This window comes from Pipistrellus hanaki (assembly GCF_964339955.1).
Source record: "Pipistrellus hanaki genome assembly, chromosome: 9".
Lineage (NCBI taxonomy): Eukaryota > Metazoa > Chordata > Mammalia > Chiroptera > Vespertilionidae > Pipistrellus > Pipistrellus hanaki.
Window position 1 is genome coordinate 9,107,887 of NC_140511.1, and position 27,813 is coordinate 9,135,699.

The 27,813-nt window shown below is 58.8% G+C and overlaps 1 protein-coding gene across 1 annotated transcript in view; it reads right to left on the reverse strand.

Moving 5' to 3' along the window:
- Positions 1 to 7,955: 7,955 nt before the first annotated feature.
- The window catches only part of CEP164 (centrosomal protein 164), a 56,778-nt gene continuing 36,920 nt past the window's right edge, over positions 7,956 to 27,813 (reverse strand). The window contains exons 12-31 of the mRNA XM_084895557.1: positions 26,208 to 26,366; positions 25,300 to 25,440; positions 20,712 to 20,921; positions 18,235 to 18,366; positions 17,937 to 18,153; positions 16,976 to 17,053; positions 16,705 to 16,824; positions 16,316 to 16,438; positions 15,235 to 15,378; positions 14,816 to 14,899; positions 14,216 to 14,391; positions 13,837 to 13,963; positions 13,539 to 13,606; positions 13,009 to 13,216; positions 12,255 to 12,362; positions 11,721 to 11,835; positions 11,159 to 11,479; positions 10,451 to 10,517; positions 9,783 to 9,905; positions 7,956 to 9,083 (exon numbers count right to left, since the gene is read on the reverse strand). Coding sequence (XP_084751683.1) covers positions 8,993 to 9,083; positions 9,783 to 9,905; positions 10,451 to 10,517; positions 11,159 to 11,479; positions 11,721 to 11,835; positions 12,255 to 12,362; positions 13,009 to 13,216; positions 13,539 to 13,606; positions 13,837 to 13,963; positions 14,216 to 14,391; positions 14,816 to 14,899; positions 15,235 to 15,378; positions 16,316 to 16,438; positions 16,705 to 16,824; positions 16,976 to 17,053; positions 17,937 to 18,153; positions 18,235 to 18,366; positions 20,712 to 20,921; positions 25,300 to 25,440; positions 26,208 to 26,366 — 2,812 coding nt within the window. The 3' untranslated portion in view covers positions 7,956 to 8,992. The remainder of the gene's footprint in view (positions 9,084 to 9,782; positions 9,906 to 10,450; positions 10,518 to 11,158; positions 11,480 to 11,720; positions 11,836 to 12,254; positions 12,363 to 13,008; positions 13,217 to 13,538; positions 13,607 to 13,836; positions 13,964 to 14,215; positions 14,392 to 14,815; positions 14,900 to 15,234; positions 15,379 to 16,315; positions 16,439 to 16,704; positions 16,825 to 16,975; positions 17,054 to 17,936; positions 18,154 to 18,234; positions 18,367 to 20,711; positions 20,922 to 25,299; positions 25,441 to 26,207; positions 26,367 to 27,813) is intronic.

Consider the following 27,813-nt stretch of genomic DNA (forward strand, 5'->3'; position numbering starts at 1 on the left):
CACGCTAACTACTGTCCAGGCTCTGACTGACCTGTCTGGGGTGGATCAAAAACCCCTCAGGAGTCAGATCCAGCCTCACTGCTCCTGTGGACAGGCTGGACACTCCAGCAGCGGAGTTGAGGGGACTGGGCGCTGCCAACTTGTGGCTATCGGGGCTGCCATTTTTGTCGTGGAGTGATGGTTAATTTGCATATTACTCTATTATTAGATAGGATGTGATTTGCAAATATTTTCTCCAATTCAATAGGTTGCCTTTTCATTTTGTGGATGGTTCCTTTGTTGTGCAAAAGCTTTTTAGTTTAATGTGGTTTATTTTTGCTTTTTGTTGCCTTTGCTTTTAGAGTCAGATCCAAAAAACTCATCCCAAGACCCATGTTAAGGAGCTTGCAATCTATGTTTCCTTCTAGACTTTCTGGTTTCGAGTCTTATACTCAAGCCTTTATTTTGAGTTAATCTTTGTCTGTGATGTGAGCTAATGGCCAGCTTCCCCGCTGCCATTCGTTAGAGAGATTGTCTTCTCCCCATTGTATGTTCTTGGCTCCTTGGTCGTGAATTACAATTGGCCATCTCTGTGTGGGTTTGTTTCTGGGCTATTCTGATCCATAGATCCATGTGTGGCTCTGGCTTTAATTACACTTTAATTTCTATGGCTTTGTAATGCAGTTTGAAATCAGGGAGTGTGTGCCTCCAGTTTTGGTCTTCTTTCTCAATGTTACTTTGGTTATTTAGGAACTTTTGTGGTTCCATACAAATTTTAGGATCGTTTGTTCTATTTCTGTGAAAAATGCCACTGGCGTTTTGATTAGGATGACATTGAATCTGTTGATTGCTTTAGTAGTTTGGACATTTTAACTTTATTTACTCCTTCAGGCCCTGCACACAGAATATCTTCCCACTTTCTTGTGTATTCCTCCGTGTCTTCACAGGTCTTACAGTTTTTATGGGACAGATCTTTCACCTCGTTGGTTAAATCTGTTCTGAGTATTTTATTCTTTTAATGCAATTGTTAGTGGGACTGTTTTCTTAATTTCTCTTTCTGATGGTTCATTATTAATGTATAGAAATGCAACAGATTTTTTCTCCTATTTATCTTTTTTTTAATCTTTATTCAGATAATTACAGATGTCTCTCTTTTCCCCCCCCATAGCTCCTCTCCACCCGGTTCCCACACTCTCTACCCTTTTTTGTTTTGCTGCTGCTTATGCTTTAGGTGTCATACCAAAAACTCATTACCAAAACCCATGTCAAGAAGTTGGGTTTTTTCTATGTTTTCTTCTAGGATTTCATGGGTCAGGTCTTACATTTAAGCCTTTAATCCTTTGGAGTTAATTGTTGTGAGTGGTGTAAGATAGGGGCCTGGTTTTGCCCCTTTACGTGTGAATATCCAGTTTTACCTGCACATTTATTGAAGAGACTGTCTTTTCCCCATTATTCTTGGCTCCCTTGTCAAGTATTAGTTGGCTATATATGCTTGGGTTTCTTTCTGGGCTCTTAATTCTGTTCCATTGATCGCATTGTGTTTTTATGCCACTGACCTGCTCTTTTGATTACCTTACCTTTTAGGGTCAATTGAAATCAGAATGTGTGATAGCTTCCTGATTGTTCTTCCTCAGGATTTCTTTGGCTATTTGGGAGTTTTGTAGTTCCATCATCTCATATGGAAAATGCGAAAAGAGAATTTTCTTCCTTATAATGAGAGTTCTTAGGATCTACGACACCCCAAAGAAAACTAATAAATCTCTAGTAATTGACTCTAGAGAAATGGATTTCTACAATTTTTTTAAAGAAGTTTATCTCAGGGTTGTCCTGAGGTCAGGTGAGAGGTGTGCCACTGGCTGAGACTAGTGAACATATAAATTTTATATGGAATTCTGATAGGAATTGCATTGAATCTTCGATACCTTTGGGTAGTATTGATGTTTTAACAATATTAATTCTCTCAATCCACAAACACAAAACACCTTTCCATTTACAGTGTCTCCTTCCATTTTTTTCATTAACGTCTTATAGTTTTCAGAGTGGAGATCTTTCACCTTCTTAGCTCAGTGTATTCCTAAGTATTGTGTTGTTTTCAATGCACTCCCTTTTTGTTGCTTACTATTTGCTTGAAATAGCTTTTTCATCCCTTCACTCTCAGTCTGTGTGTGTCTGTAAGGCTAATGTGAGTCTCTTGCAGGCAGCATATTGTTGGATCTTGTGCTTTTTGTGTAGTTTTGTGTTTTGGCCATTTGGATTAGAGAATTTAACCTTTTTACATATAAACTAATTATTGTTAAGTGAGGACTTACTATTGCCATTTGTTCATTGTTTTCTGGTTATTCTGTAAACCCATTTCTCCTTGGTTCTGAACCTGCTATCACTGTTTGCTTTGATGTCTTGTGACATCAGTGTGCTTGACTTCTTTATGTAATTTGTGTAATTACCACAAGTCTTTCCTTGTGTTTCCTTGTGTTTATAAGGCTTACAAAAATAACTTAAAATTATAACACCTTCTTTGAAAGTAATAATTTAACTTTGATAGAAATCCTAAGCCTTACATTTTTACTTCTCCCCCTCACATTTTAGGTTATTGATGTTCAACTGATGTATTTTTATAACTAACATATTATTATAGTATGGCTATTTTTACCATGTTTGTATTTTAAACTAGACTTGTAAGTAAATTATGCACCATCACCATATTACAGAATCTGACTACATATTTACCATTACCAGTGAGTATTGCACTGCCTTCTTATATTAATCAGCATCCTTCTATTGCCCCTCAAAAAACTCCCTTAGCATTTCTTATAATTCCCTCTGCTTTTATTTATCCCTCCTTCATTTCTAGCATTCTTGATTGTTTTATTCTTTTGATCTTTCAAATAAGCTCTCCCATTCACTTCTGGCCTGAAAAGTGTGTTAGGAAGTCTATGGGGGTTCCTTTGTTTGTAACTCATCTTCTTCTCTTGCTGCTTTTTAGGTTCTTTCTGTCTTGCCCGGCTAGTGTGGCTCAGTGGTTGAGCATCAACCCATGAATTCAATTGAATCCATGGTTCAATTCCCAGTCAGGGCGCAGGCGCAGGTTGTGGGCTCGATCCCCAGTATGGGAAGTGCAGCAGTCAGATGGTCCATGAGTCTCTCTCATCACTAATGTTTCTACCTTTCTCTCCCTTTCTTTCTCTGAAAATCAATAAAAACATTTTTAAAAGTGTTAAAATTCGTTGTCTTTGACTTTTAACAATTTAATTATAATGTGTGTTGGTGTGGCCCTATTCAGGTTCAATCTATTTGGGAATTTGGGGGCCTCTTGAATCTAGATGTGTATTTCTCTTCCCAAGTTTGGGGATTTTTCAGCTATTATTGCTTTAAATATACTTAGTGTTATGTCCTGTGTCACTTCTCCTTCTGAAATTCCCATCGCGAATATTTGGGGGGGGCCTGGCCAGGTAGCTCAGTTGATTTTAGATTCGTTCCAATTTGCCAAGGCTGCAGATCCCATCCCGTCAGAGCACATACAAGAAGCAACCAGTGAATGCATAAATAAGTGGAAGAACCAATTGATGTTTCTCCTCCTTTACCCCATTTTCTCTATAACTCAATAAAATTTTCTAAAAATAATTTTTTAATTGTGTCCCATTAGTTCCATAGGTTTTCTGCACTCTTTTTCATTATTTTCTTTTTGCTCCTCTGACTGGATAATTTCAAATGTCCTTTCAGGTCACTGATTCTTTCTTCTGCATGATTGAATCTGTTCTTGAAGCTCTCTTGAATTCTTCAATTTAATTATTATATTTTTCAGGTTTTGTGGGGGGTGTTTCAATGGTTTCTATTTCTTTGTTTTGTTCATGCAGTGTTTTCCGAATTTTATTTAATCTATATATTCTTTTACCTCAATAAACTTCTTTTAAAAATTGTAGAACTCTGTTTCTTTAGGGTCAATTTTTAGAGATTAGTTTTCTTTAGGGTTGTGATGTTTATGATGTATGCGTATGTGTATGGGGCGGTGAGAAAGAGAGAGAAGATAAAAGAGAGGAGAGAGAGAGGAGAGAGAGAGAGGAGAGAAAGAGAGAGAGAGAGAGAGAGAGAGAGAGAGAGAGAGAGAGAGATCCTAATTCCTTAGTTGGTATCTATACATTTAAGTGGTCACCTCTCCCAGACTTTGCAGGTTTGCATTGGGAGCGTTTCACTCATCAGCTTAGCCTGGGTCTCGGGATGTGTCTGCTGGTAGTGTCCTTGGGCAGACGGGGTCCACTGTTAAGAGTCTATCTGGGGCAAGGCAACTGTTTGAGCCCCGAGATCAGATGCGGGGTGTGCCACCGGCTGAGAACAGGCTGCTGGCTTGGCTTGCTGCCCCCATGAGGCCCTAGGATGAGCTCCGTGGCTGGCAGAATTCTCCATCAGCCTTCCTGGATGGTCAGGCCTGGGTGGGGCTGGGAAGTATCTTCCCTGCCCTGGCAGGACAGCAGGACAGCACCCAGGGCCTGCGTGGCTCATTGTTTGGGGAACCAATTACGCAAGAGTGTGCACTGAATATCCTGGTCATGGAGGCCTCTCTCTCTCTCTCTCTCTCTCTCTCTGTTTCTCTCTCTCTTTCTCTCTCTGTCACGCACACACACACCATAAACTTGACACCTGAAGACGGGAAGATAGTCTCTGATCCAGTGCCACTGGAGGCAGGGCTGTCGGAGGGCTGTGCAGCCTGTGGGCTCTGGTCAGGCTCCCCAGGCAGGTGGCTGAGTGCTTTATTCGGCTCTAAATGGGGCTACAAATCTGTGTCCCTGCCTGGGAGCAGCAGCAGCTCCAAGGCCTCTGAGGCTCTTTGTGGTCTTGACTTAACTGAATCATCCCCACGTTTCCCGGCCAAAAGGGCTGCAGGCTTTGCTCTGGGGCAGTAGCCCTGCCCACCCGCCTCCCTGAGCAAGCCTTGCTGGGTTCCACTTCTCACCAGCCCTTCCTGTCCGAGGGGCCAGGAGCCAGCCCCCAGCTACTGAGGCTGTGACTGCGCATGGGCAGTCCGGGCTCCAGGGCCAGCAAAACCCTTGTTTGAGGACCCCAAGCTCCCGGTCTGACTGCACCAGCACCTCGGCTCTGCACACAAGCAAAGCCACTGATGGGATGACTGCTCAGGCCTGCAGGTTGGAACCTGGTCTGCCGAGTCCAAGGCCGGGTGCTGGGAGCCCGTCTCCTTCTCCGTCACAATCAACTTCCCGGTGGCTAAGCCCCACGTCCCCTGCAACTCGTCGGGCAAAACCAGAGCAGGGCTCCCAGGACCTGACCCCAGGCTCCCTGTTGCCTTTGGAGGAACCACAGGCTCAGGGAGACGCCTTGGTGTGCGCGCTGTCAGCCTGTGGCCACGGGGTCTCTGGTGCCGGTCTCACCGTGAACAGTGTCAGCTCCTCTCACAGGGGAGAAGGTCAGGAAAAACACGCTGCCCTCTGTGGCACGGCTCCCTCACGCGGTGCTGAGCGGTCCTGAGGACGCGCATGGAGAACTCTGTAACCCTCACACCGCTTTATAAGCCGCTGCTAACCCGCTGGACAGACGTGCGCATCGAGGCAGAGAATGAGGCAGGAGCCCTTGCCTGTTTCCTGCCTCCTGCTTCTAGCCCACAAGTGGACTCACCATGCTGTTCCACACCCCACCCCCCAGCAGGCACCCTCTTCTCCATGATGCACTGCCCTCCCGGGGCCTCTGTGGACACCTGCTGGGTAGCAGCCTCGGCGGAAGTGCAGGCATGTGGATTGGAGACGCCAGGAACTGAGGCACCCACCAGGCTTCCAACCATCAGGACATTGTGACAGCCACACTTCCCATCGCCACTGAGAGAGCTGGCGTGGGACTGACAGCCCCACCCAGCACTCCTCCCACCCAACACCCTTCCCACCCAGTACCCCTCCCACCCAGTACCCCTCCACTGCCCAGCACCCCTCCCACCCAACACCCCTCCCACCCAGTACCCCTTCACTGCCCAGCACCCTTCCCACCCAACACCCCTCCCATCCAGTACCCCTCCCACCCAGTACCCCTCCACTGCCCAGCACCCCTCCCACCCAACACCCCTCCCATCCAGTACCTCTCCCACCCAGTACCCTTCCCCCTCCCAGAACCCCTTCCTGCCTGGGCACCCCTCCCTAGCCTGGCACCCCTCCCAGTCCAGCACACCTCCCCCCACAGCACCCTCCCCACCCAGTACCCCCCTCTCCCAGTACCCCTCCCCAGCCCAGCCCTGTCTCAGGCTCTGAATGAGGGTACTCCCCACACAGCAGAACCCTCCCTGAAGCTGAGGAGCCCCTGCCTCATCCCTGGACATGGATTCAGGCCGAGCTTTGGACCAGGAAGGGCGCTCGCTTGGGTCACAGAGCCAGGAGGTGTCCTAAGGCCAGAGTGCCGTCCTGTGTGGGCGCTTCCGGCAGCTGAGGGGTGGGGTGGGCCTTATCTGAGGGAGTGCTGCTCCCGGGAGAAAGCAGTCCACGGCTCTCTAAGGGCTCTGGGGAGCCTCTGCTCCGGGGTCAGGACTCGGCCCTCCTGCAGCGGGAGGAGCAGCCTGCTCTCCCTGTCTCCAGGAGGGGCTGATCCCTTTGTGACCGTCCAGGAGGCACGGGATGGCCTGGACGGAGCGGCTTCTGCCCCATCTGAGCACCGAGCCTGTGAACATGCAGTTTATTCAAAACCAATGTCCTTGAAAACGTTTCTCAGACTCGGCCTGGAAGTTTCCGAACCAGCTCCCGGCTCCGCCGCCCCTGCCACACGCTCACTCGGACAGCTCGGTGCTCCCGGGCCTCTGGTCAGACCAGTGGGCGCTGAGCGTCAGCACAGGCTCAAGGCTCCCAGGCAGCGAGGGAAAGCCCTGGGGGGGGTGTCTGGGAGGCCTGAAAAAGGCCTGTAAACCTTGGCCGGGTGTGTGTGTGTGTGTGTGTGTGTGTGTGTGCTTACTCAGCTGGAAGCCACCTCCCTCCTGGGACCCGTCTTCACCCCAGAAGGCGAGGGGAAGACGGAGTGGCTGAGGTAGGGGCGGGAGTGCGGTGGCTGGAACCTGGCTCTCGGAGACACACGGGCCTGAGTGACGCTGAGCTGTGGCCATTTACCCTCTCTGAGCCTGTTTCCTCATCTATAATATAAAACAACGCCCACCTTGTCGGGTAAAAGGAGGCAACACGAACAGCACTGGCAGCCAGGTGCCCCGGAAGGCTCCCTCTTCCTTCCTCCCTCCTCCAGAGCGAGCGGCCCGGGCCCACAGGAGCTGGGTCAGTGCGCATGCTCGCCTTGAGGCTGGTTTTCCTGTGCAAACCCGCGGCACAGGGCCACCTCACGCTGCTGCTGCAGACCCAGGAGCGGTGCCGTGTGGGTGTTCACACCCCTGCAGGGGGTGCCCCCCAACTGCCTGCTTGGACTCCCAAGGGGGTGGGACAGGAGGAGGAAGGGAGCGGTGACGGTCAGCACCTCCCAAGGCCGCAGCAGGGGCCAGGGGCGCCAGGGCACAGGGCGGGGCAGGATCTGCCTGGTAGGGAGCTCAGCTACTTGCTCCAGGACCCCGCACTTAAAGGGGCCAGAGCCTCGATTTCCTCGCCCCTAGGAACGAAGATGGCAATCCCCGCATCACCAGTGTGTTGTGATCACGTCGGCTTCCTAGACACGCTGTGAACATTAACGTTGTGTTGTTGTTGTTGTTAATCCTCACCAGAAGATAGTTTCCCATTAGTTTTTAGAGAGAGCAGAAGAGAGAGGGAAAGACAGAGAAACATCGACGTGAGAGAAACACATCCATTGGTTGCCTCCTGCACAAGCCCCAACCAGGTTCCAAGGAGGAGCCTGCAACCAAGGTACATACCCTTGACCGGAATCGAACCCGGGACCCTTTGGTCCACAAACTGATGCTCTACCCACTGAGCCACAGTGGCCAGGGCTCCTTCCTCTGTTCTCAAGAGGGAGGAGGCAAGGCCCGGAGGACACAGGCACACGGCGGCCGTGTGGAAATGGGCCAGCAGGTTTAATGGAGGCACAAACGGGCTTGTCACAGAGAGGGGCGACGCGTACGCAGTCCCGTAGGATCAGCCACGGAACACGGGCTTGTTGTGTGGCAGACGGAGCGGAGCCGCAGGTGAAGAAAAAGCATCGGCCTCCGTTTCCTAGTCCATGACTCAGAGGTCCGAGGAGGGAGAGGGAGGCTCGGTCTCCATGCACTAGAGGCCAGGGCAGCCCCACAGCTTTCCGGACGAGAACCACCTGACACAGACGTCAGAGGACGTGTTGGGGGACCCCGGGGCCGCTGGCGAGAGGGTGCAGGGGCTGTGCAGATCGGCCCCGCCCCGCCTCCTCAGACCGAGCCTCCGGGCTGGGCAGGGGGGCACAGTAGAAAACAGAGACAGAAACAACACGTGGGCACACCCCCGGGTGAAGGGCAGAGGCCCTGAGCCTGCCAGCTCTCCGGGCAGCTGTCGTCAGGGCTGTGTGCTGAGACCTGAGAAGCACGGGAGGGCTCCGGGCGGAGCCAGCAAAGGGCAGGGCCCTGGGGACAGCACAGTGCGGCCGAGGGAGGGGTGCCCCCAGCACCCTCGGCAGGGCTGGGCCCAATCCTGAGACAGTCAAAGGAGAAACAGAGAACTCAAAAAAGGGGATGTTTAAAAAAGGGGGGAGGAAGGAGGAGAAAAGAAAGAAACGGCCTGAGCTCACGCGCTGAGGTATTGGAGACAGCGTCCCAGGCGCAGGCACCGGAGACGGGACGCGGGGCCTGCTCATGGAGGACCGGAGTCTCACTGCGGACCCAGAGGCGGCGCGGGCTCTCCTCCGCACAGGGAGCCGGGCTCGGACATCAGCGCCTGCGATGCCCGAAGGGGCCATGTCCTCGCAGGCCTCAGACGTCCCGGTCAGCCTGCAGTCCGCTCTGGTCGCTGCAGGGGCGCACTGCTCTCAGATCTGCCATCCTCTCCACAGCCCGCTTCCCCGAAGATCTTCGTCCGAGGCAGCGGCAGGCCCTCCTCGGCCGGGAGATGCGGGGCCACACCGCTGGGCCTCAGCAGCGGTGCACCTGCAGCCTGTTGTTCTCATCCAGGCTCAGCTGCAGGAGGCCCGGCGCTGCTGGCGTGGGCACTAAGCACAGAGGCCTGGCCACCAGGTGAAGGAGAACTGCGCGCAGCTGAGCACCAGGGAGGCCAGGAAGGGAGGAGAGGAAGGAAGAAAGGAAGGGAGGAAGGGCCAGGGGAGGAAGGGCAGGAGAGGAAGGGCCAGGGGAGGAAGGGCCAGGGGAGAAAGGGCAGGGGAGGAAGGGCAGGGGAGGAAGGGCCAGGGGAGAAAGGGCAGGGGAGGAAGGGCCAGGGGAGAAAGGGCCTGGGGAGGAAGGGCAGGGGAGGAAGGGCCTGGGGAGGAAGGGCAGGGGAGGAAGGGCCAGGGGAGGAAGGGCCAGGGGAGGAAGGGCCAGGGGAGGAAGGGCCAGGGGAGGAAGGGCAGGGGAGGAAGGGCCAGGGGAGGAAGGGCCAGGGGAGGAAGGGCCAGGGGAGGAAGGGCAGGGGAGGAAGGGCCTGGGGAGGAAGGGCCTGGGGAGGAAGGGCAGGGGAGGAAGGGCAGGGGAGAAAGGGCAGGGGAGGAAGGGCCTGGGGAGGAAGGGCCTGGGGAGGAAGGGCAGGGGAGGAAGGGCAGGGGAGGAAGGGCAGGGGAGGAAGGGCAGGGGAGGAAGGGCCAGGGGAGGAAGGGAGGGAGCCAAACAAGATAGTCCTCGGACCCCCAGGACCCTAACAGCCGCAGCCCAGCTCAGCACCAGCTACAGCAGGAAGGGGCCCGGGCTGGAGAGCCGGCTGAAAGGATATAACGTGGGGTCACTCCTGTAGCGGTCCAGCCACCGCCGGTTAGCCTCGATCATGCCCTGCAGACCGGCGCTGCCCGCCTCAGGGGCCTGCGAGAGGGGGTGCTGCAGGAGGCGGAGCTGCTCCCTGGAGGAGGAGGCAGGCCGGAGGCCAGGGGAGGCCTGTGACTCGGGAGCACAGGAGCACAGGCCCCTTCCTCAGGCTCGGCTGTGGGGCTGCTGCAGCTACTCAGCTCGCCCACTGGCAGGAGGCCCTGGGGACTGCCTCCACCAGGTGGCACTCCTGACACCCACACTGTGGGCTCCACGCCACAGATCCTGGCCCATCTCAGCGTCCCCTCCCACTGGTCAGAGGGGTGGGTGTGCTAATGGTTGGGGCCTGTGTGGGAGACACGTGGCAAGAAGGTTGTGAGAAACGCTGGCCCATGTGTCTCCCCAACAGGGCGCCCCCTCCTCCAGATGCTACTCGCAAAGACAGAGGCCCGCTCCAGGCTGAGCTGGAGGGCCGCGGAGGGCCGTGCCAGGGGCTGCCAGGGCTGCTTCCTCTCATGACCTCTGGGACTCTCTGCGGTGCGGAGGGGCGGCTGGGACCCAGGCCCACCGGACCCCAGGGCTGCCGGACCTTGAGCTCTGCCCCCTCAGAGGTGGCGCCAGAGCTGCAGGGAGTCTTACCTGGCAGACACGTAGCCCAGCCTGTTCTCCAAGGGGGCAGGGCTGCTGCAGAGGCCGGGGCTCCCAGCTGGGAAGCAGAAAGCAATGGCTCAGGACAGGGGCCAGCCGCCCCTGCTCCCCAGCACCTCCGCCTCCTCACAACAGAAAAGGCAGCCCCCCCACAGAGACCCACCGGGGAGGCCTGCAGCAGCCGGAAGTGCAGGTGAGAGACGGAGTCACCCTGCCCCTTTCCTCTCCGAAGTGGAGCCCACTTTTGTCTCCATTCCAGTCAGGGCACCTGCCCGGGTTGCAGGCTTGACTCCCAGCGTAGCGCATGCAAGAGGCAGCCCATCCAAGTTTCTCTCTCATTGATGTTCTACCTCGCTATCCCTCTCCCTTCCCCTCTCTCTGAACATCAGTAAACACATTTTAAAAAAAACAAACGACCACCTCGGAGGGTGATAGGCCTAAAGGAAAGCTTTACGTGAAACTCCGGCTAAGGCACAGCTCCCGGGCGCTCCTGATGGTGAGGAAGACAGCCTCTGTTCTGTGCGCTCAGGAGCCATCCGGCCCCAGGGGCCCACGGAGCCGGTGCTGGCCCAGCCAGGCTGCTTCCCCAGGGGCCAGCCCTCGGAGCAGTGACCCAAAGCTGAGAGGGGGGGAGGGGAAGAAAGCAGAGGAGGAGGGGAGGCTGGGCCCAGAGCCAGGCAGGCGGCCGCGGAAGCTCACCTGGGAAGTACTTGCGCCACTTCTCCACCAGGAAGTCATCCACGGCCTGCGTGGCGGAGGCGGAGGAGGAGAGCCGGGGGCCCAGCCCCGGGTCCCAGGCCCACTGGGCGGGGGTCCTCCGGACGGAGGGGGGCGGGGGCGGGGTGGACGTGAGGAGCGGGGTGGACGTGAGGAGCGGGGGCGGCTGCGGTGGAGGCGGCGGCGGCGGGGTGCTGAGGACCCCCAGCAGGCTGAGGACCTGGTGCAGCTGGCTGCTGATGCTCTGCAGGGAGCTGTCCAAGCACCGGAGCTTGTGGGGGAAGGCAGGGCCGGGCAGAATGCCTGAAAGGGAAGAGGCAGGAGGTGAGGACCCAGGCCCTGCGGGCACCGTGTCGGCGGAGGGAGGGCCCTGCTCCTGCCAGAGCCGGAGTGGCTCCTCCTCGCCCAGCACCCCCCGAGGACCTGCTCAGACACGGCTCCCAGAGGCCCGCACAGCGCCGAGGAGGGGTGGCCAGTTTCCCTCTCCGCCGAAGCCGGTCCTTCCCCAGCTGCCCTCCCGCTCCTCCCTGCAGCCACCGCTCACCCTGAGGCAGGGGACAGGAGTCTGAGCTTCCACTGTTAGTGTCTTCCGAGTCGCTGAGGTCAAAGGTCACCACCTTCTTGGTGGGGGGCCCTCTCAGAGTGTCCCCATCCAGAGCCTGCGGGGAGAAGCAGCAGCTCTGCTGGCCCTCGCCTGCGCCTCTGCCCACTGGCTTTGTGCTGGAGACGGCCCTCGCCCCTCCCCGGGCGGCTCTTTGGGCCGGGGTTCCGGGAGGGGCACATCCTGCGGCTGCCTCGCCGGTGGGGGCGGGAGGGGGGCTAACAGAACTCTGATGCCCACCCTTTGTCTCCCCAGTAAACCCGCCCTGCAGGGTCTCCCCACCCTCCCAGGGCATCTGCCCCCGGACACCTGTCCTCAGGCTCCGCGGCCGGGGAAGGGCCAGGGCCAGATCCTCTCCCAAGAAGCTTCAGCAAGGAGCTCCGGGTCTCAGAGCCACGCAGCACAAACAGCCCAAACCCAAGCTGAAGCCACGCCGTTCCCCACCCGGAGCCCTCCGGCTGCACGGCCAGGGCTCACCGCGGCCCGCAGAGAGGCCTCCAGCTCGCTCAGCTTCTCCTCCTTCCTCTGCAGCAGGCTGCGGCCTCTCCGCATGGCAGACTGCATCTCCCCCAGGTGCCGGGCCTCCTGCAGCCAAGGCGGGGGACCTGAGAGACCCACCGACACTGGGCCCAGCTCGCCCTCTGCTCGCTGGGTTACCGTGAAAACTCACTTAGCTCTCAGTCTAGATCAGGGGTCGGCAACCTGCGGCTCTTTTGAACCTTCGCTGCGGCCCCCAGCAGGTCCGACACTAGCAGGGCAGATAGCAGGGCGGGGCGGGAGCTGTATCACTTATGTCGCAATGGTTTTGCGGCTCCGAGGTTTTTTTTTTTCCTTCGAAAACGGGTCCAAGTGGCTCTTTAAGTCTTAAAGGTTGCGGACCCCTGGTCTAGATTCTCATCCAAGGGAACGGCTCCATTCCGTGGGCCCTGAGATCACCTGAGCTACAGTACGTCACCAGGGGGCGCTGGGCGTGAAATCAGAGACGCTTACTGCCCTCTTCCCCCAGCAAACGGGGTATCGCTGCCCCTAGCACATCACCTGCGGTTCCTGGGAGGCCAGGCGGTTCCTTCAGAGCGTCCTGCACCCGGTGCCCAGCTCACGAGGATCTCCACCCCGCCCACAGCCAGAGCCTCAGACTGGCATCCGCCCTCGTGGGTCCCCACAATGAGCCGTGGAGGGCACAGCCGGCTCCCAGCCGCCCTCCCCCCCAGGCTGTCCTCCAGGCTCGGACCTCCTCCAGGCTCTTGTGCACGTCGCCGCCCAGGGCCTCGGTGCCCAGCAGGCCCTCGGGCGCCTCCGGAGCCGCCAGCTCGCGGCCCCAGTGCTGCTGCGCGGCTTTCAGGGCCGCCTGCCGCCGGCGCATGGAGCGCGTCTGTCGCACCAGGAAGGCCTTGGCGCTGCGGAGGGCCGCCCCCTCGGCAGAGAGGTAGTGCCGGAAGCTGATGGGAACAGGCGGGGGAGGGGTGAGAGGGCCTCAAAGACTCCAGAGCCTGCTCTGGGCCACTCCAGGCTCCTGGCAGACACGCACCCTGAGCAGAATGTGGGCTGGGCGGAGTGGGGCGGGGCGGGGCGGGGCAGGGCTGCCGAGGATAGGAACCCCATTGTCCAGTCAGCCTGACCCTCCCCCAGGCATCAGCAGGTGCCAGCCTGCCGTGCCCACAGTCCAGGCGGGCACCGACTTCCCTGAGCCATGCCCACAGGTGACTGCCATGACTTCGCTTCACCCGGCCTAACCCCAAACAGGACAGGCCATGGACGCACCTGTCCAAGGACGAGTCGGGGGCCTCGGGGCTCGGGGAGACAGCAGGGGGTTCCTCTTTGGTCTGCTTCTGAGGACACAGGAAAACCCGCTGACCAGGCCAGCAGGGCACGCAATCTCCAGGCCTGCAACCCTCCCAGAGCCAACACCCCGGCCTGCTGAAGGGGTGCACTGTTCACCGAGACCCTCCGACTACGGACGTGGGAACAGTAAGAACAGGAGCAGAGCCCCGCCCCTCCTGGGGTCCCGTCCCCCGACGCCCCCCAGTCATCCTGTCCCTGCGAAGGCAGAGCTGCTCACGGTGCCAGGGGCTGTCCGCAGGTCCTCGATGTGGAGGTCGGGCTCACACGAGGGGGAAGCACGGCTCGCCTCGGCCGCCAGCCCTTCCAGCGCCTCCTGCCTCCTCTGAGCTTCGGCCTCCAGCCCACTGCAGTGGGGGTGCAGGGGTGAGCACTGGCGGGACCCTGGCGGGCTTGGGGCCCCACCCAGAGGAAGTAAGACCATCCCCATCCCTTCACTCCCGGCCAGGCCCCTGAGGCAGCGCCGGGGCTTAAACAGTGAGACCAGGGCCCCAGCCGCTCCGCCTCCTCACACCCTCACCCCTCCAACAGGCAGCAGAGCCTGGCTCCAGCCCTGCCTGGGACAGACAGGCCGAGCAGCGGGGTCAGAGGGCACCCACCTGATGCGCTTCTGCAGCACCCGGGCCTGGGCCTGCAGCTGGCCCACCTGGGCCTCCAGCTCCCGCTTGAGGGCCCGCAGCTCGCCCAGAGTGCTCCGGAGCTGCCGGTTCGACTCGAGCAGGTGCGTGTGCTCCTGCTTGGCCTCGTCCAGGTGCTGCTGGGTGGCTGAGGCTTCCTGGGCAGAGGGAAAGACAGAGGCACCTGGAGAAAGAGGGGGCGAAGGCAGGGAGCCGGGAAGCCCCAGGACAGGGCCCGGCGGGGCCCCCACACCGAGGTCCTCCCCGCTCCTGCCGGCCCCTCTCCCTGACATCCGGTGCTGGCTTCCCCACATGGGGCTGCTGGTGGAATAGCCCCAGGCCCTGCAGAGACCCCGTGAACAGAGGTGGAGGTGGGGAAGAGAGGGAGGGGAGACAGGGAGGCCAGGTGAGGAGGCCACTGCCTCTTCAGGCCCACAGCTGCCTCTCCTGGGCAGCCTCCTCCTGAGGGAGGGGACGAGCCTGGGCCACCTCCAAGCCACAGGGCGCAGGGGCAGAAAGGCCCATCCTCTCTTGGGGGAACCATGTCTCCAACCTGGGGACCCTCCACCCCCACTCCCTCACCTGAGCATCCAGCTGAGCCAACCTGGCCTTGACCTCTTTGGCTCTGGTTTCAAGCTCCACCTCTAAATCTTGAAGTTTCTTTTCCTGCACAGAGCAAAGGCAGAGAAAAAGATGTACGTGCAGAAACGGTGCGAGGCATTAGCTGAGGGGCAGGAGGGGTCCTGACCCCCATGGCACACCTCCAGATGGGCTCCCGCTCCCTGCCAAGAGCCCATCTCTTGTTTGTGCCCAGGGTGGGCCAGGAGCAGCAGAGGTGCCAACCACAAGGTCCTAGAGGGGCTGACCCCCTTGGCCCAGAAAACAAAGGGGCACCGATGTGCCAGACCGAGGTCGGCCAGCGAACTCCCCCCCGCAGCACCGGCCTCTGCCCCCGCTGCTCCGCCCACACGGCCGCGGCCACCCCACCGCGCAGGGCCCACCTGCTCCCGGTGCCGCAGCCCCAGGCCCTCCAGCTGCCTGGCCTGCTCCTGCCTCGCGGCCTCCAGCTCCCGCTCGTGGGTCCGGCGCAGGCGCTCCAGCTCCCCAGTCAGGTGTCCCAGCAACTCGGCCCGCTGCGTCCTCTCCTGCACAAAGGGGGCCGCCAGTAGGAAACCGCAGCCCCCCACCCCTGCCGCCTCAGGTCAGTAAGGTCAGGGACCTGCCAGTGCCCCAAGGCTCCCCGGAGAGCAGAGCGGGCAGTGTGTGAGGAAATGCCCGGGGAGCCTCCTACAGCTGCTGCCTCCCTCGGGGAAGAGGCCGTTAGTAAGCTCCCCCTCCCCGCAGGTCAGGGCTGGTTTGGGAAGGGAGTCAGGTCCGCCGTGGCCCGCTGGTTCTGCCCAGGAATACGGCACAGAGAGTCTGGGGTCCGGGGTCCCTGGAGCCGCAGCCTAGAAGTCCGGGCAGAGGCCCCGCCGTGGGCCACAGTCAGCCACGGCCACTGCCCACAGACAGTGCAAGCCACGCCCAGAGCGGCCGCTCAGGTAAACGACCTTCTCCACCCAGGCCAAGGCTGGAGATGGGCAGGTGACGTCTGCCAGCTGTTTGGCTCCTGCCAGGCTATTTCCTGGCGTCCTGGGTTCCCACAAGTCCTGGTGGCGGGGTCAGGGTGGCCAAGACTGAGGCTTTGGATCGGACAATCCAGGCTTGAACCCTCGCTCCTGCCTGTCAGCCACGGGTGGGGGAAAGTGGCTCACGCTCCCCAACTCTCCGTTTCCTCACTTTTAAAGCAGAGGTAATGGCAGTACATATCCGGGGGGTTGAGGGCGGAATGAGCTAATCTAGGCCAAGCACTGAGAACAGGCCTGGCAGGCGGCCCACGCTCAATGCCAGTGCCATCGCCGCAAAGGCAAGGGCAGCCTGCCCAACGAGGGGTCCCTCCTCACTGATGGCTGAGGCCCCATGGGACTTCGCCAGGGCGGGGCCAGGGCAGACAACCTCCCACAACACTCCCGGCCTCCCTTCCCCGGCCTCCAGCCAGCCCGCCAGCGCAGTGCCACCAGGTGCCTGTGGGGAGGGCGTCACCTCGGCTTCATACTGCTCTCTGGCCTCCACCGCAGCCTGCCGGTGCTCCTCCTTCATCTTGTCCATCCTCCTCTCGTGGTCCCGTTCCACCTCCCGGCGCTTCTCTCTCAGGAGGCCACTGAGCTGCAGAGCAGACGGCAGGATACAATGGGGGACTGTACGCAGCACCCCCCTAAGGCTCCCCACACACACAGGTGCAGGACACGTGATGGCCACACTTCCCACCGCCTCCCACATGCAGAGCATGGCATGCAGAAGCACTGCCTCGAGGGAACCGGGCTGTGAAACGGGAGCGAAGTGCCAAAGTGAGAAGGACCCTCTCGGCCAGGGTGGCTAAGTGGTCAGAGCACCCACGACAGTACCCGAGCCAGGTGAAATACCACACGCACCTCCTGCTCGTACTCCAGCAGCTGGCGAGATCTCTGCTCCGCCCACCCCCGGCTCTCCTGCTGCTGGGCCTCCTCCTTCTGCTGAACTTCCTTTACCTCCTTCTGCAGGCTGGAGACCGCCTAGGAGGGCCCCGGGGGTGACTCAGAGGGACTGGAGTGGCCAGGGGACCCACTTCCCAGGGACCCGGTGCCCCTCCCACAGGCTGCAGCGGGAGAGGCTGCCTCAGGGCCACAGCCCAGGCTCTGCCCGCAGGCCAGGCCCGGCCCCTACCTCTCTGTGCTTGGCCTCCAGGGAGGACAAGAGCCGCGCCAGCTCAGCCCTGTGCTCTGCCTCCAGCGCTGCTGCCGCCTGGGGAGCAACGAAGGGCAATGAGGGATGCTGGGCAGAGAAGGCTGCTGGGCAGCGACCCAGACCCAGGAGGAGCCAGGCACACCAGCCCCAACACAGCGAGCTCAGGGGCTGAGAGAGCCTCGGGCACGAATTCCTTCTGCCAATACAGCTCAGCCCCTGACGCCTGCAACCAGCGGACAGGCAGGCATGTGGGCAGTGTGGAGGGTACCGAGGTGGCCCCGGCCACTGCTGCCACCCTGCCTCTGGGCGCTCGGGGACACTCCCGCCGGGGAGCGCGGCCAGGCAGGGAGGCTGCAGGTTTCGGCCCCACGCCACCTGCTGGTCCTTTCCTATCCCTCACCGAAAGGACAGAGAAGCCCCTCAGCCTGGCTGTTCTCACTCAGCCTCTCCCTGGGGACAGACCCTCACACCAGAGGGACGGAGGAAGAGCGAAGGACAACTTCCTGAGCTCAGCGAAGGCAGGAGAAGGGGAGGGTGGAAGGTCACCGCATGTCCCCCGAGACAAGGACGGGGACGAGGCACAGGCGTCTCAGGACCTCTGCTCTGGCTGAAGCTCTTCCAGGGATGAAGTCTCCCCAAACCACAGCCATCTGCCCTCGAACTTCCTCCCAGCCGTGGCAGCACCCAGGCGCCAGGCCATGCAGCCCCCCGGAGCCTCTGCCTCCGCTCCCTGCAGGGACCGGCCCAGCTCCTGCCCGAGGCCAGCTGGGTCACGTGGAGCAACGGGCCCAGAGTCTGCACCCATCTGTGCAGACCACACTCTCCGCCCAGCGCCCACCTGCGTGCCCAAGGCCGGCTCTCCCTCCACACCCAGTCCCTCCGCAGGCAGCCCAGGCCGAGTGGTGCCCTCAGAGAGGAGGGTCCCGCTCTGCTTGCTCACCTCTTCCCTCTCCCCTTCCAGCTGCTCCCTCCGCTGCTGCCGGGCCTTCTCCTTCTCGGCATCCAGGGCAGCCTGCTCCCTCCTCTCCGCAGCCTCCATCTCTCCCCGGAGCCGCTCCAGCACGCACCGGCTGCCCTGTTCCAAGCTGGCCCGCTCGGCCTCCTGCAGGGCCGCCAGCTCCTCTCTCAGCCTCTGCAGGGAGGCCTGGTGCTCCGCCCTGGGCAGGCGGAAGGGAGTGAGGAAGGAGCTGAGCCCTCAGGGTGGCCGCGGAGCCGGGCGGCTCCCTGTGGGCACTCACCTGATCCGTTCCGCATCTGCCTCTGCGCTGGACTGGACCTGGGCGCGGAGCCGGGCCAGCCTCTGGCTCTCCTCCTCTCTCATCCGCGTGCCCTCCTCCTCGGTGGCCTTCTGCAGCTGCTCCTGCAGGAGCCTGGGGAGGAGAGGAAAGGCGAGGCTGCTGAAGGCCCACGGGCTCGGCCCTCTTCCAGCCGTATCCTGGCTCAGCTCACAGGCCTGTGGCCTGCTGCGAAGTTTCTGAAATCTTACAGGGGCTCTGGCCCAGCCTCTGGTCCTGCTGCCTCCCTACACCTCCCAGGGGAGGGGGACGGTGTACCCCCTGCCCTTTCCTCAGCAAGCAGATCACAGGCCGCTGATCCCCGACCAGCGTTTCTCCCCGGCTCCCCCAGGTTCACCCCATCTGACCCTGGTCCACATCTCTCTCTCTCCACCCGTCGGTTCTGCTCCAGCCACTTCAGTTGAGCCAGGGTGAGTGTTAGGTTTAGGGGTAGGGCCTGCGTTAGGGCTAGGTTTAGGGTTAGGTTTGAGTTCTTAACTTCTCTAAATAAAGCGTGACCGTTCTTTATACACACTTTATCTCAGACAAAAAAATAAGTCTCTATCACTTTAGATGTTCTGTCCGAGAAGGTAAGATTTTGTTAAATTGCCAAGTACGTGAATTATATTAACCTCTTTCTATCTCACCTCTCCCATCCTGGCACTGTGACAGACTGCTTATCAGCTCCTCAGCAGTCATTCTCCCACTTTTCTTTTTTCTTTCTTTTCTTTTTTTAAATTAATCTTTATTGTTCATATTATTACAAAAGTTCCTCATTTTCCCCCCCTCCACCAGGTTCCCACCCCACCCTCTGCCCTTTCCCCACCCCCATTGTCCTCATCCATAGGTGCACAGTTTATGTTCAGTCTCTTCCCGCATCCACCACTCCCCTTTTCCCCGAGAATTGTCAGTCCACTCCCCTCCCGTATCTCCCACTTTTCTTACTAACATGGTTCCTGTGGCTGGTCTGTCCAGAGGATACCCTAGTTTATTCTATCAGGTAAGGAAGCCCAGCTAAAGGACTACATTTCCCAGTCTCCTTTGCAACAGGGGTAACCAATGAGACTTAGGTGGAAATTATTGGGTAAGATTTCCAGGAAAACTCCATTAATGGGACTGAAGGAACTAGAAAGTACCCTCTTTATACTCTCCCCTGTCCTTCCAGCCTGGAGCACAGACGGGATGGCTAGAGAATCAGCAAACTCATTAGTCAACAGAGCCAAATATCAACAGTACAACGAATGAAATTTCTTTTGAGAGCCAAATTTTTTAAACCTAAACTATGTAGGTAGGTACATTGTTATTAACTTAATTAGGGTACTCCTAAGCTGGCCTTTGCTAAAAGCTCAAGGGGCCAAAGAGCCACACGTGACTTGAGAACCACAGTTAGCCAACCACTGGTCTAGGGCCTCCCAGCCAGATACGCAGAGAGCAGGAACCCAAACAGAAACCTGTGGGCCCTGGGCAAGAGCTTTCCCACCAAACCAGGTCCCGCAGGCCCCGACTCCCCAGGAAGTAAGACCATGGGTTCAGAGATTAGCCTCTGGCTACTAGGAAGAGGCTCTGCTGTCTCAGCTTCCAGACCTGGGACAGCGGACTTCACCTACTGGTGCCTCCATTCCTTTCCCTACATTCCACATTCTATAAAATGGGGTGATAATAACACCTCGTAAGAGCTATTCGAAAGGCTAACAAAGGCAAAGATATAAAGCACATGGAGCCTGGCCAGTGTGGCTCAGTGGTTGACCATCAACCTATGAACCAGGAGGTTACCGTTCGATTCCCGGTCAGGGCATATGCCTGGGTTGTGGGCTCCATTGCAGTAGGGGGCGTGCAGGAGGCAGCCAATCAATGAGTCTCCCTCATCATTGATGCTTCTATCTCTCTTCCCCCCCTCCCTTCCTCTCTGAAATCAATAAAATCTATAGGTACATTAAAAAAAAAACAAAATAAAAATATGCTGAAACTGGTTTGGCTCAGTGGATAGTGTGTCAGCCTGCGGACTGAAAGGTCCCAGGTTGGATTCCGGTCAAGGGCATGTACCTTGGTTGTGGGCACATCCCCACTGGGGGATGTGTAGGAGGCAGCTAATCGATGTTTCTCTCTCATCCATGTTTCTAACTCTCTGTCCCTCTTCCTTCCTCTCTGTGAAAAATCAATAGAATATACTTTTTAAATAAATAAATAAATAAATAAATAAATAAATAAAAAATAAAGCGCATGGGTCAGTGCAGTCTCTCAAAAGGTGCCAGCTACTTTTATGACCACGCCTCCCAACTCCCCACCAAAGACAGGTGGCTCGGGAGCCCATTTCTCCACACAGGCCGGAGCAGGATCCTGGAGAGGCCGCAGGCACCCAGTGGGCCCCACAGGGAGGGGTGGGTCCCTCCCCACAGGACCTGGCGGCCCTGCAGCTTGTCTGGGGAGGGGGGTCCCCGCACCTCAGAGACTCCTCTTTCCGCTGATGAAGCTGGCGCGCCTCCTCCTCCTCCTCCTGCTGCAGCCTCTGCCGCAGCTGCTGCAGCTTCTGCCGCCCCAAGTCCAGGAGCCGCCTCTGCTCTTGCTCCAGTTCCTGAGCCACCGCCTCCTCCAGGGCCTTCCGGGCGGCCTCTGGGCACTGCTCTGGGAGAGCCACGAGCTCTGGAGATCGCCTACCAGGGGAGGGAACAGCAGTCAGTGTCATACCGCCCGCCTGCGGCACCAGGCCGACAGAGCCACGGGCCATCACAGGGCCTCCATCAGGAACCACACATGCAATTCGGGTCCCCCAGGCGGGCAGGAGCTACGCCCTCAGAGGTGCAGGCAGCATCCGTCCCACAGGACAAGCCCCACGTGGCTGGCTAAGGCCCCGAAGCCCAGGGAGAAGGCAGCGCACAGCAGGCCTGTAGCGGAGATGCGGGTCCCAAGCGGGCAGCAGAGGAGAAAGGGAAGCGCTGGCCCTGATGATCCTCCCGCGTGGCCCAAGCCCGCCCAGTCCCTCCCCCGGGGCTCCCGCCGTCAGTTTGGAAGTCCCCAGAGGCGGCTCTTTGCCTCCCAAACTGCACAGAGGCCAACGCATAGGAGCCAGGGGACGCAGCAGCATCCCTCCCAGAACAGCCCACAGAGGCCAGGGACAGGGAACCCCACCCCACTGCCCAGTGAGCCGGGCAGGGGACCACCCCTAAGCCAGAGAGAGAAGCGGAGCACAGCAGACGCCAGGCTCCAGAGCTCCGCACAAGGCCGCACGCTCATCCACTGAGAGGAATCCATGTTTAAAAGTAGATCAGAGTCCTGGCTGGTGTGCCCAGTGGTTAGTGTCAGCCGCACACCAAAAGGGTCTCGGGTTTGATTCCAATCAAGAGCATGTACCTCGGTTGCAGGCTCAATCCCTGGCCCTGGTTGGGGCTCATGTAGGAGGCAACCAATCGATGTGTCTCTCACATCAATGTTTCTCTCTCTCCCCCTTCCTTCCACACTAAAAAAAAAAAAAAAAAAAAATGCAAAAAACATCCTGAGGTGAGGAGTAACAACAACAAAGGGTAGAAGAAACTCAGAGCTAAGCCGGTGCATATGGTGGGTGGTAGAAAAGGACGAAGGCTATCGGTTACAAAGATGCCTACAGATTACCAAGGCTGCTTGTTGCTTGCACTCTGGTTCTGAAAGAAGTACCCAAAGAGAAACCCCAAGAGCATTCAGAACAACGAAAGCACAAGCGAGATACAGTGTTCCGCCTCTCAGAGCCATTTTCCTAAAAGCCAGCACGCGTTTGCATTCCCAGGTCCCTAAATCTCACGTTAGAAATTGCTCTTGCCACCCGACCACCACCTCCTCCCACAGTGCTCGGCCTGGCAGGGCCCCCCTCTTACTCCCCCCCTCACGCCCCCGCCCCCCCCCCCACAACCTCAGCAGCATGTGGCTAGGGCCAAACCCAGGAGCAGGAGCCACTCCCCACTCCCACTGGGTCACAGAGCCCCTCCTCCCTCAGCTCTAGCCCTGCAGCGATGGAGGGCGGCCAGGCGGTTAGGGTGGCAGGTGACAACAGGCCTTTGGGACAATTCCCTCTCGGCCCAAGACCACAGAGAAAAGGGAGGCAGGACATCTGAAATACCATTAAATCTTTCCTTCCTCCATCCCGAAATTATAACTGGACGAGAACCGGTCCCAAGCTCTGTCTTTAATTCTCTTCTGCTGCCAGCTCCCCCCCTCCCCCCAATGCCAGCTTCCTCCCAGGCCCCACGGCCCAGCAATGCAGATGTGAGCGAGGCGGCTGCCCCCCCTCCCCCAGCATCCTGCCCCTGAAAGAGCCTCCCCAGCTCTCCGCCTCATCAACCCTCCAACTCATTTCCAGCCTTGGCTGCAAACACGTTTTCCCTGAGATGGCGCCTCTGTGTGTCTCCCTTGGGCCGTGTAGCTATGTGGAACCCCGGGGACAGATGCTGCGGAAAGACGAGGCGTCCGACAGCACACAGCCTGAGCCCGGCTGCACGCACCGGTGAGCTGGCTCACACGCCTGGGAGCGGGCACACCGGCCTACTTCTTAGTGCGCCCTTCCCCGCGGCCCTGCTCTGCAGATGTGCCCCCCTGAACTCCCTCGGTCCAAGGCGGGCAGCACTGGCCACAGGCAGACTCCTGCATGGAGAGGGGGTGAAGCCTGCAGAGGGAGAGGCAGGTCCGCTTTCTAGGCCGCCCTCGGGCACCAGCCCCAGCGGTCCCTGCAGCACAGCCATGGCAGGCCGGCCTGAGCGAGGAGGAGGGCGGGCGGCGGGAAGAGGCAGGGAGACACGGCACCCGGGCCCTCTGGCACGGCCGAGCACCACTGGCACTGGGGTTGCAACCAGAGACACGTGTTCCCACACGGCACCCCGTGGTTCGCCGCATGGAAGATGTGGGCGTGGCAAAGGGAAGAAGGTCCCGGCTCCCAGACCCAGGCCTGGCATGAAGCGTGCCTGGCGGTGGCTGCTTGCGAGCCCAGCCCCCGCTCGCTGCCCTGCCCTCTGCTCCTGCCCCCTCTGACTCAGCGTGACATCCACGAAAGGTGGCAGGCTCCATTCCTCGTGTTCCTCAGCTTCTGTAAAAAGCTCGCTGATCAAGAGAGGCTGCCCCTCCCAGGACTAGCCAGCTCTTACAGACAGTCCTGCATCCATGCCCCAGCCCCTCCCCATTGCACACCATGGGTATCTCCCTCCCCAAACCACCCAGAGCCCACCATAACCCAAGGCCACATTTCAAACCACCCAATCCTGCACTTCAGGTACCCACCCCGCCTCATCCATTCCTTCCCACGAAAACCCCAATAAAGGTTCTGACCATGCCCTCCCTTCTCACCTCTCCTGCCTCCTGACCAGCCCGGGTCCTTCCCCCTGCGGCCCGGGTGCGTGGCTTGCCCCCTTCTCTGGAAATGTTAGTAACTCAGTCCTCTTTCGGAGCCACTGGCCTCTCCATGATGTCAGTCACCTCCGTGGATTAAAATTCCCAGGCTCGAATGAGGCACAGACTGCTCCCCACAAAAGCGGGAAGACCACCCCATTCCTGACACGGCTGTGAGCAGTAAGGATGGGGAGTGCGGGGCCTGGGAAGACGCAGAGGGCAGAGGCGTGTCCCAAGGGCCCTGTGTCACTGCTCCGGGCACGTGTCCCCGAGGCCCCAGCAGGGCAGCATCGCTGGGACGGGGAGAAACACAAGGTGCCCTGGCTGCCCTCACTGCCCAGGCTCTCTCCCAGAGGTGAGGGGGACCACCTCTGACCTCTGACCTCTGCCCAGACAGCCCCTTCTCTGAACCACTCGCCTCTGTCCTCATGGAAAGCACCCTGACCCGGCTGTCCACAGCCACCGAGGCGGCCTGGGAGCGCCCGGTCACCCTCGGGGCAGAGCTGTGAGAACAGGCCCCTCAGTACCTCGCTCCGCAGCGCGTGGGTCTGCCTCGCCGCCCCCGGGGCACTGCGGCGTGCCATCGCGATGGACAGTCGCTGCTCAGCAGCCAGCCCCGGGCCGAGGGCGAGAATGCTTCCGAACCACTCAGGCCCAGGCAGGCACACAGGTGCCTGGCCCTGCCTGTCCTTGCCGAGAACAGCAGAGGCCCCACGAAGCCAGACGTCCCAGTGGCTAGAATCTAGTTCTAATTCTGCAACCAACTAGCCATGTGCCCTGAGCCTTTACCTCCCTGAGCCTCGGTCTCCCCATCTGTAAAAGGGGTGGGAGAGGGGGCGGTGAACTGGGCAGGGAAACCCTAAATGAGGCCTAAGTTGTGATGAGCTTCAAACCACAAAGAGCCCTCTGTGTACCATCCAGCCCACTCACAGGCAGGTGGAGACTGGAAAGCCGGGTCTGCGGGCAGAGCCGGGCCGGGGTGGCCCAGGAGGGGACTGGGGGACATGAGGAAAGGCTCTCGGGGAACAGGATGCGACCCGTGTGATCCGGGGGTGGGTCTGTGGTGCGTACACGTGTCAACATTCATTGACCTGTACAACTCGGATGTACATAAATAGCTCCCCAAAACTTCTGCTTTTTTCCGAAACGGGCATTTTTCTCCCATTACAGAGGAAAGAGAAAACAGTGGGAGGGGAGGCGGGCTGAGAGGGTCAATGGGGGAAAGGGAGACCATGTGTAATGCTTTCAACAACAAAAATAATAAAAAAAGAATTTAAAAAATAAAAAGGAAATAGTGCTTGGTAAAGGAGAGAACATGACTTCTCAGGTTTCTCTAATGACTCAGGAGGTGCCCCCTCCCCTGCACCCTTGCTCCCCAGGCGCGACAAGGGGAGCCCTGGGACAGTGATGGCTGCTCACAGAACCAGGGTACACTCCCCCACACACACCACCTTTGGGGGGTTGGAGCGTCTTTCCCCATCACCCAAGAGTGGGTGGAAACAGCCCTGGCTGGTCTTGCTCAGTGGTTAGTGTCAGGCCATGGACCAAAGGGTCCCAGGTTCAATTCCTGGTCAAGGGCACATCTCAGTTGTGGGTTTGTCCTCAGGTGAGGATTAAAAAAAAAAAAAAAAAGAGTGGATGGGATCTATAGCTACCCACACATGATGGAGGACAGGCCCTTACCGCTCCGGAGAGATGGGCAGGGTGGGGCCGGCCACCACCTCTTCGGGCTCCTTGGGCTCCTCAGGCTCTTCGGGCTCCTCATCCTGGGAGCCCAGCGCCTCGTCACTCTTGCAGGCGGCAGGTGGACTGGGGGTTCCATCCCTTGATGGCAATAAAGAAGCACATGTGTTACAGCCAGCAGAAAAGCAGGGGCTCCAGTGGCACCCCATTCGGGGTCAGAGAGCTGTGATGGGGACAGGGAGGCAGCCCCAACAGTTTCCCTTCCTCGGTCTTAACGCTCCCTCTGTTCTCCTGCCTCTTCTGAGCTGTTTACAACAAAGGGCAGATGCGCCCTCCCACATGGAGGCAGATGCTGACTGGGCCCAGGAAGTCTGCCTACAGCGGGTGCCCCATAGATTGGCAACCGAGCACGGTGCTGCTAACTCCCCGAGCGCTCACTGCGCAGGGTCTCCCCTGCAGACAGCACCAGCCCGGGTGTGCACCTCCGCTGGCCGCAAGGAAGCTGGGGTGGGACCCCTCCCTCGCCGGCACACTACGGGCCCCACAGGGGTGCTACCCCCCAGAGGTGGGATGCCACTGGGTGGGAGGGGCTGCTGGGCGGAGACTAGGAGGAAGGGCCACAAGGCAGGCCCAGCACAGCCCCCTAACAGGTAACAGCAGTCCCTGTCCAGCGCTGGTAGGGAGGCAGCTGGGTCAGAAGAGACCTGGCTCATTCAAGAGTTCCTAAGCTCCCCTAATCAGACGAGGCACCCCAATTTCAGCTGCAGATTGACTGCTCAGAAGAGGCCAATTTCCTCAGCTTCAGGAGGGCCACTCACTCCCCCCTCTCCAGGCCCGTCACCCAGACCCTCAGCCCCACCCACAAGCCCCCAGGCTGGCCGCCCTCCCAGGAGGCACACCAGGCTTACCTGTGCAGGGACTCAGGCGGGAGGGGAGAGTGCTCCGTGGGCGCCTGTGTCCCCCGCTGCTCAGACTGCCCCTCAGGGGCCTGCAGAGGCCCTTTCCCGGTGGCCTGGCTGTGCTGGAGACTCCCAAGCCGCTCCCCGAACAGAAGTGCAGGGGAGACCCTGGTCAGACCAGCCAGAGAGGGGAGTCAGGAGGAGACTGGGGTCAGTGGGGACCTACAGCCCCTCCTCCTTCCACTGGACCCCAGCCTGGGTTCCAGGTTCACGGAGTGGGAGGGGCGGGGCAGAGCAGCTGGAGGAGCAGGAAGGGAGACTCCCTGCTGAGTGCTCCCATTCGGGACGGACCAGGGCCCTGCACTCTGCCCAGGAGCAGAGCGGCACCACCCTTGGGCGCAGAGGCTGCACGCTGGGCCAGGGAGGGAGGCAAGGACCCGCAGGAAATAGGAAGGAAGGGGGCAGCCAGATTCCAGTGGTCAGACTATCGGAAAGGCATGGAGCCGAGGCTTCAAGGAAGAATTCTGATGGTTCTTCAAGGTCCAAAATGTAGAATGGCTGCCCTCCCCTTCCAGGTGGCAGCCTTCATTTATCAGGGCTCAAGCCTGGGAGGCGGGAAGCCCCTCCCCCACACACACAGCCATGCCTGGGCGGGGCCCTGGTCCAGCTCTGAGCTGCCCAAGGGACCCTCCCGCATGACCCCACAGCTACTCCCGCGCCGGCCACAGCCAGACACAGTTCATCCCAGTAGCGACAGGTGAGCCCCGGCCCACGGTGCTGCCACATGCAGGGTCACCCAGACACAGCAGCTCTTCACTCTCCTGTCCTGTGGAATCACAGGTCTGCGCTCACCACACTCACACCCACACTCACACTCACACCCACACTCACACTCACACCCACACACACACACACACACACACACTCACACACACACACACATACACTCACACACACACACTCACACACACACACACACATACACTCACACACACACACTCACACACACACTCACACTCACACACTCACACTCACACACACACTTACACAAGCATATACACTCACTATACACACTCTTATACACACACTCACACACTTACACAAGCACATACACTCACTCATCCTCACACACACTTACACAAGCAAATACACTCACTCATATACTCACTCTCTCTTACACAAGCATATATACTCACTAATTCTCTCTCACACACACACTCACACTGTTACACAAGCATATGTACTCATCATACACACACTGTCTCACACACACACTTACACGAGCACATACACCCACACTCTCTCACCCCCCCCCACACACACACAAGCACTCACACACACACCCTCTCACACATACACACACACACACACACACACACTTACACAAGCACATACACACACACTCTCTCACCCCACACACACACACACACACACACAAGCACTCACACACACACACACACACACACTTACACAAGCACATACACACACTCTCTCACCCCCCCCACACACACACACACAAGCACTCACACACACACCCTCTCACACACACACACACACACACACACTTACACAAGCACATACACACACTCTCTCACCCACACACACACACACACAC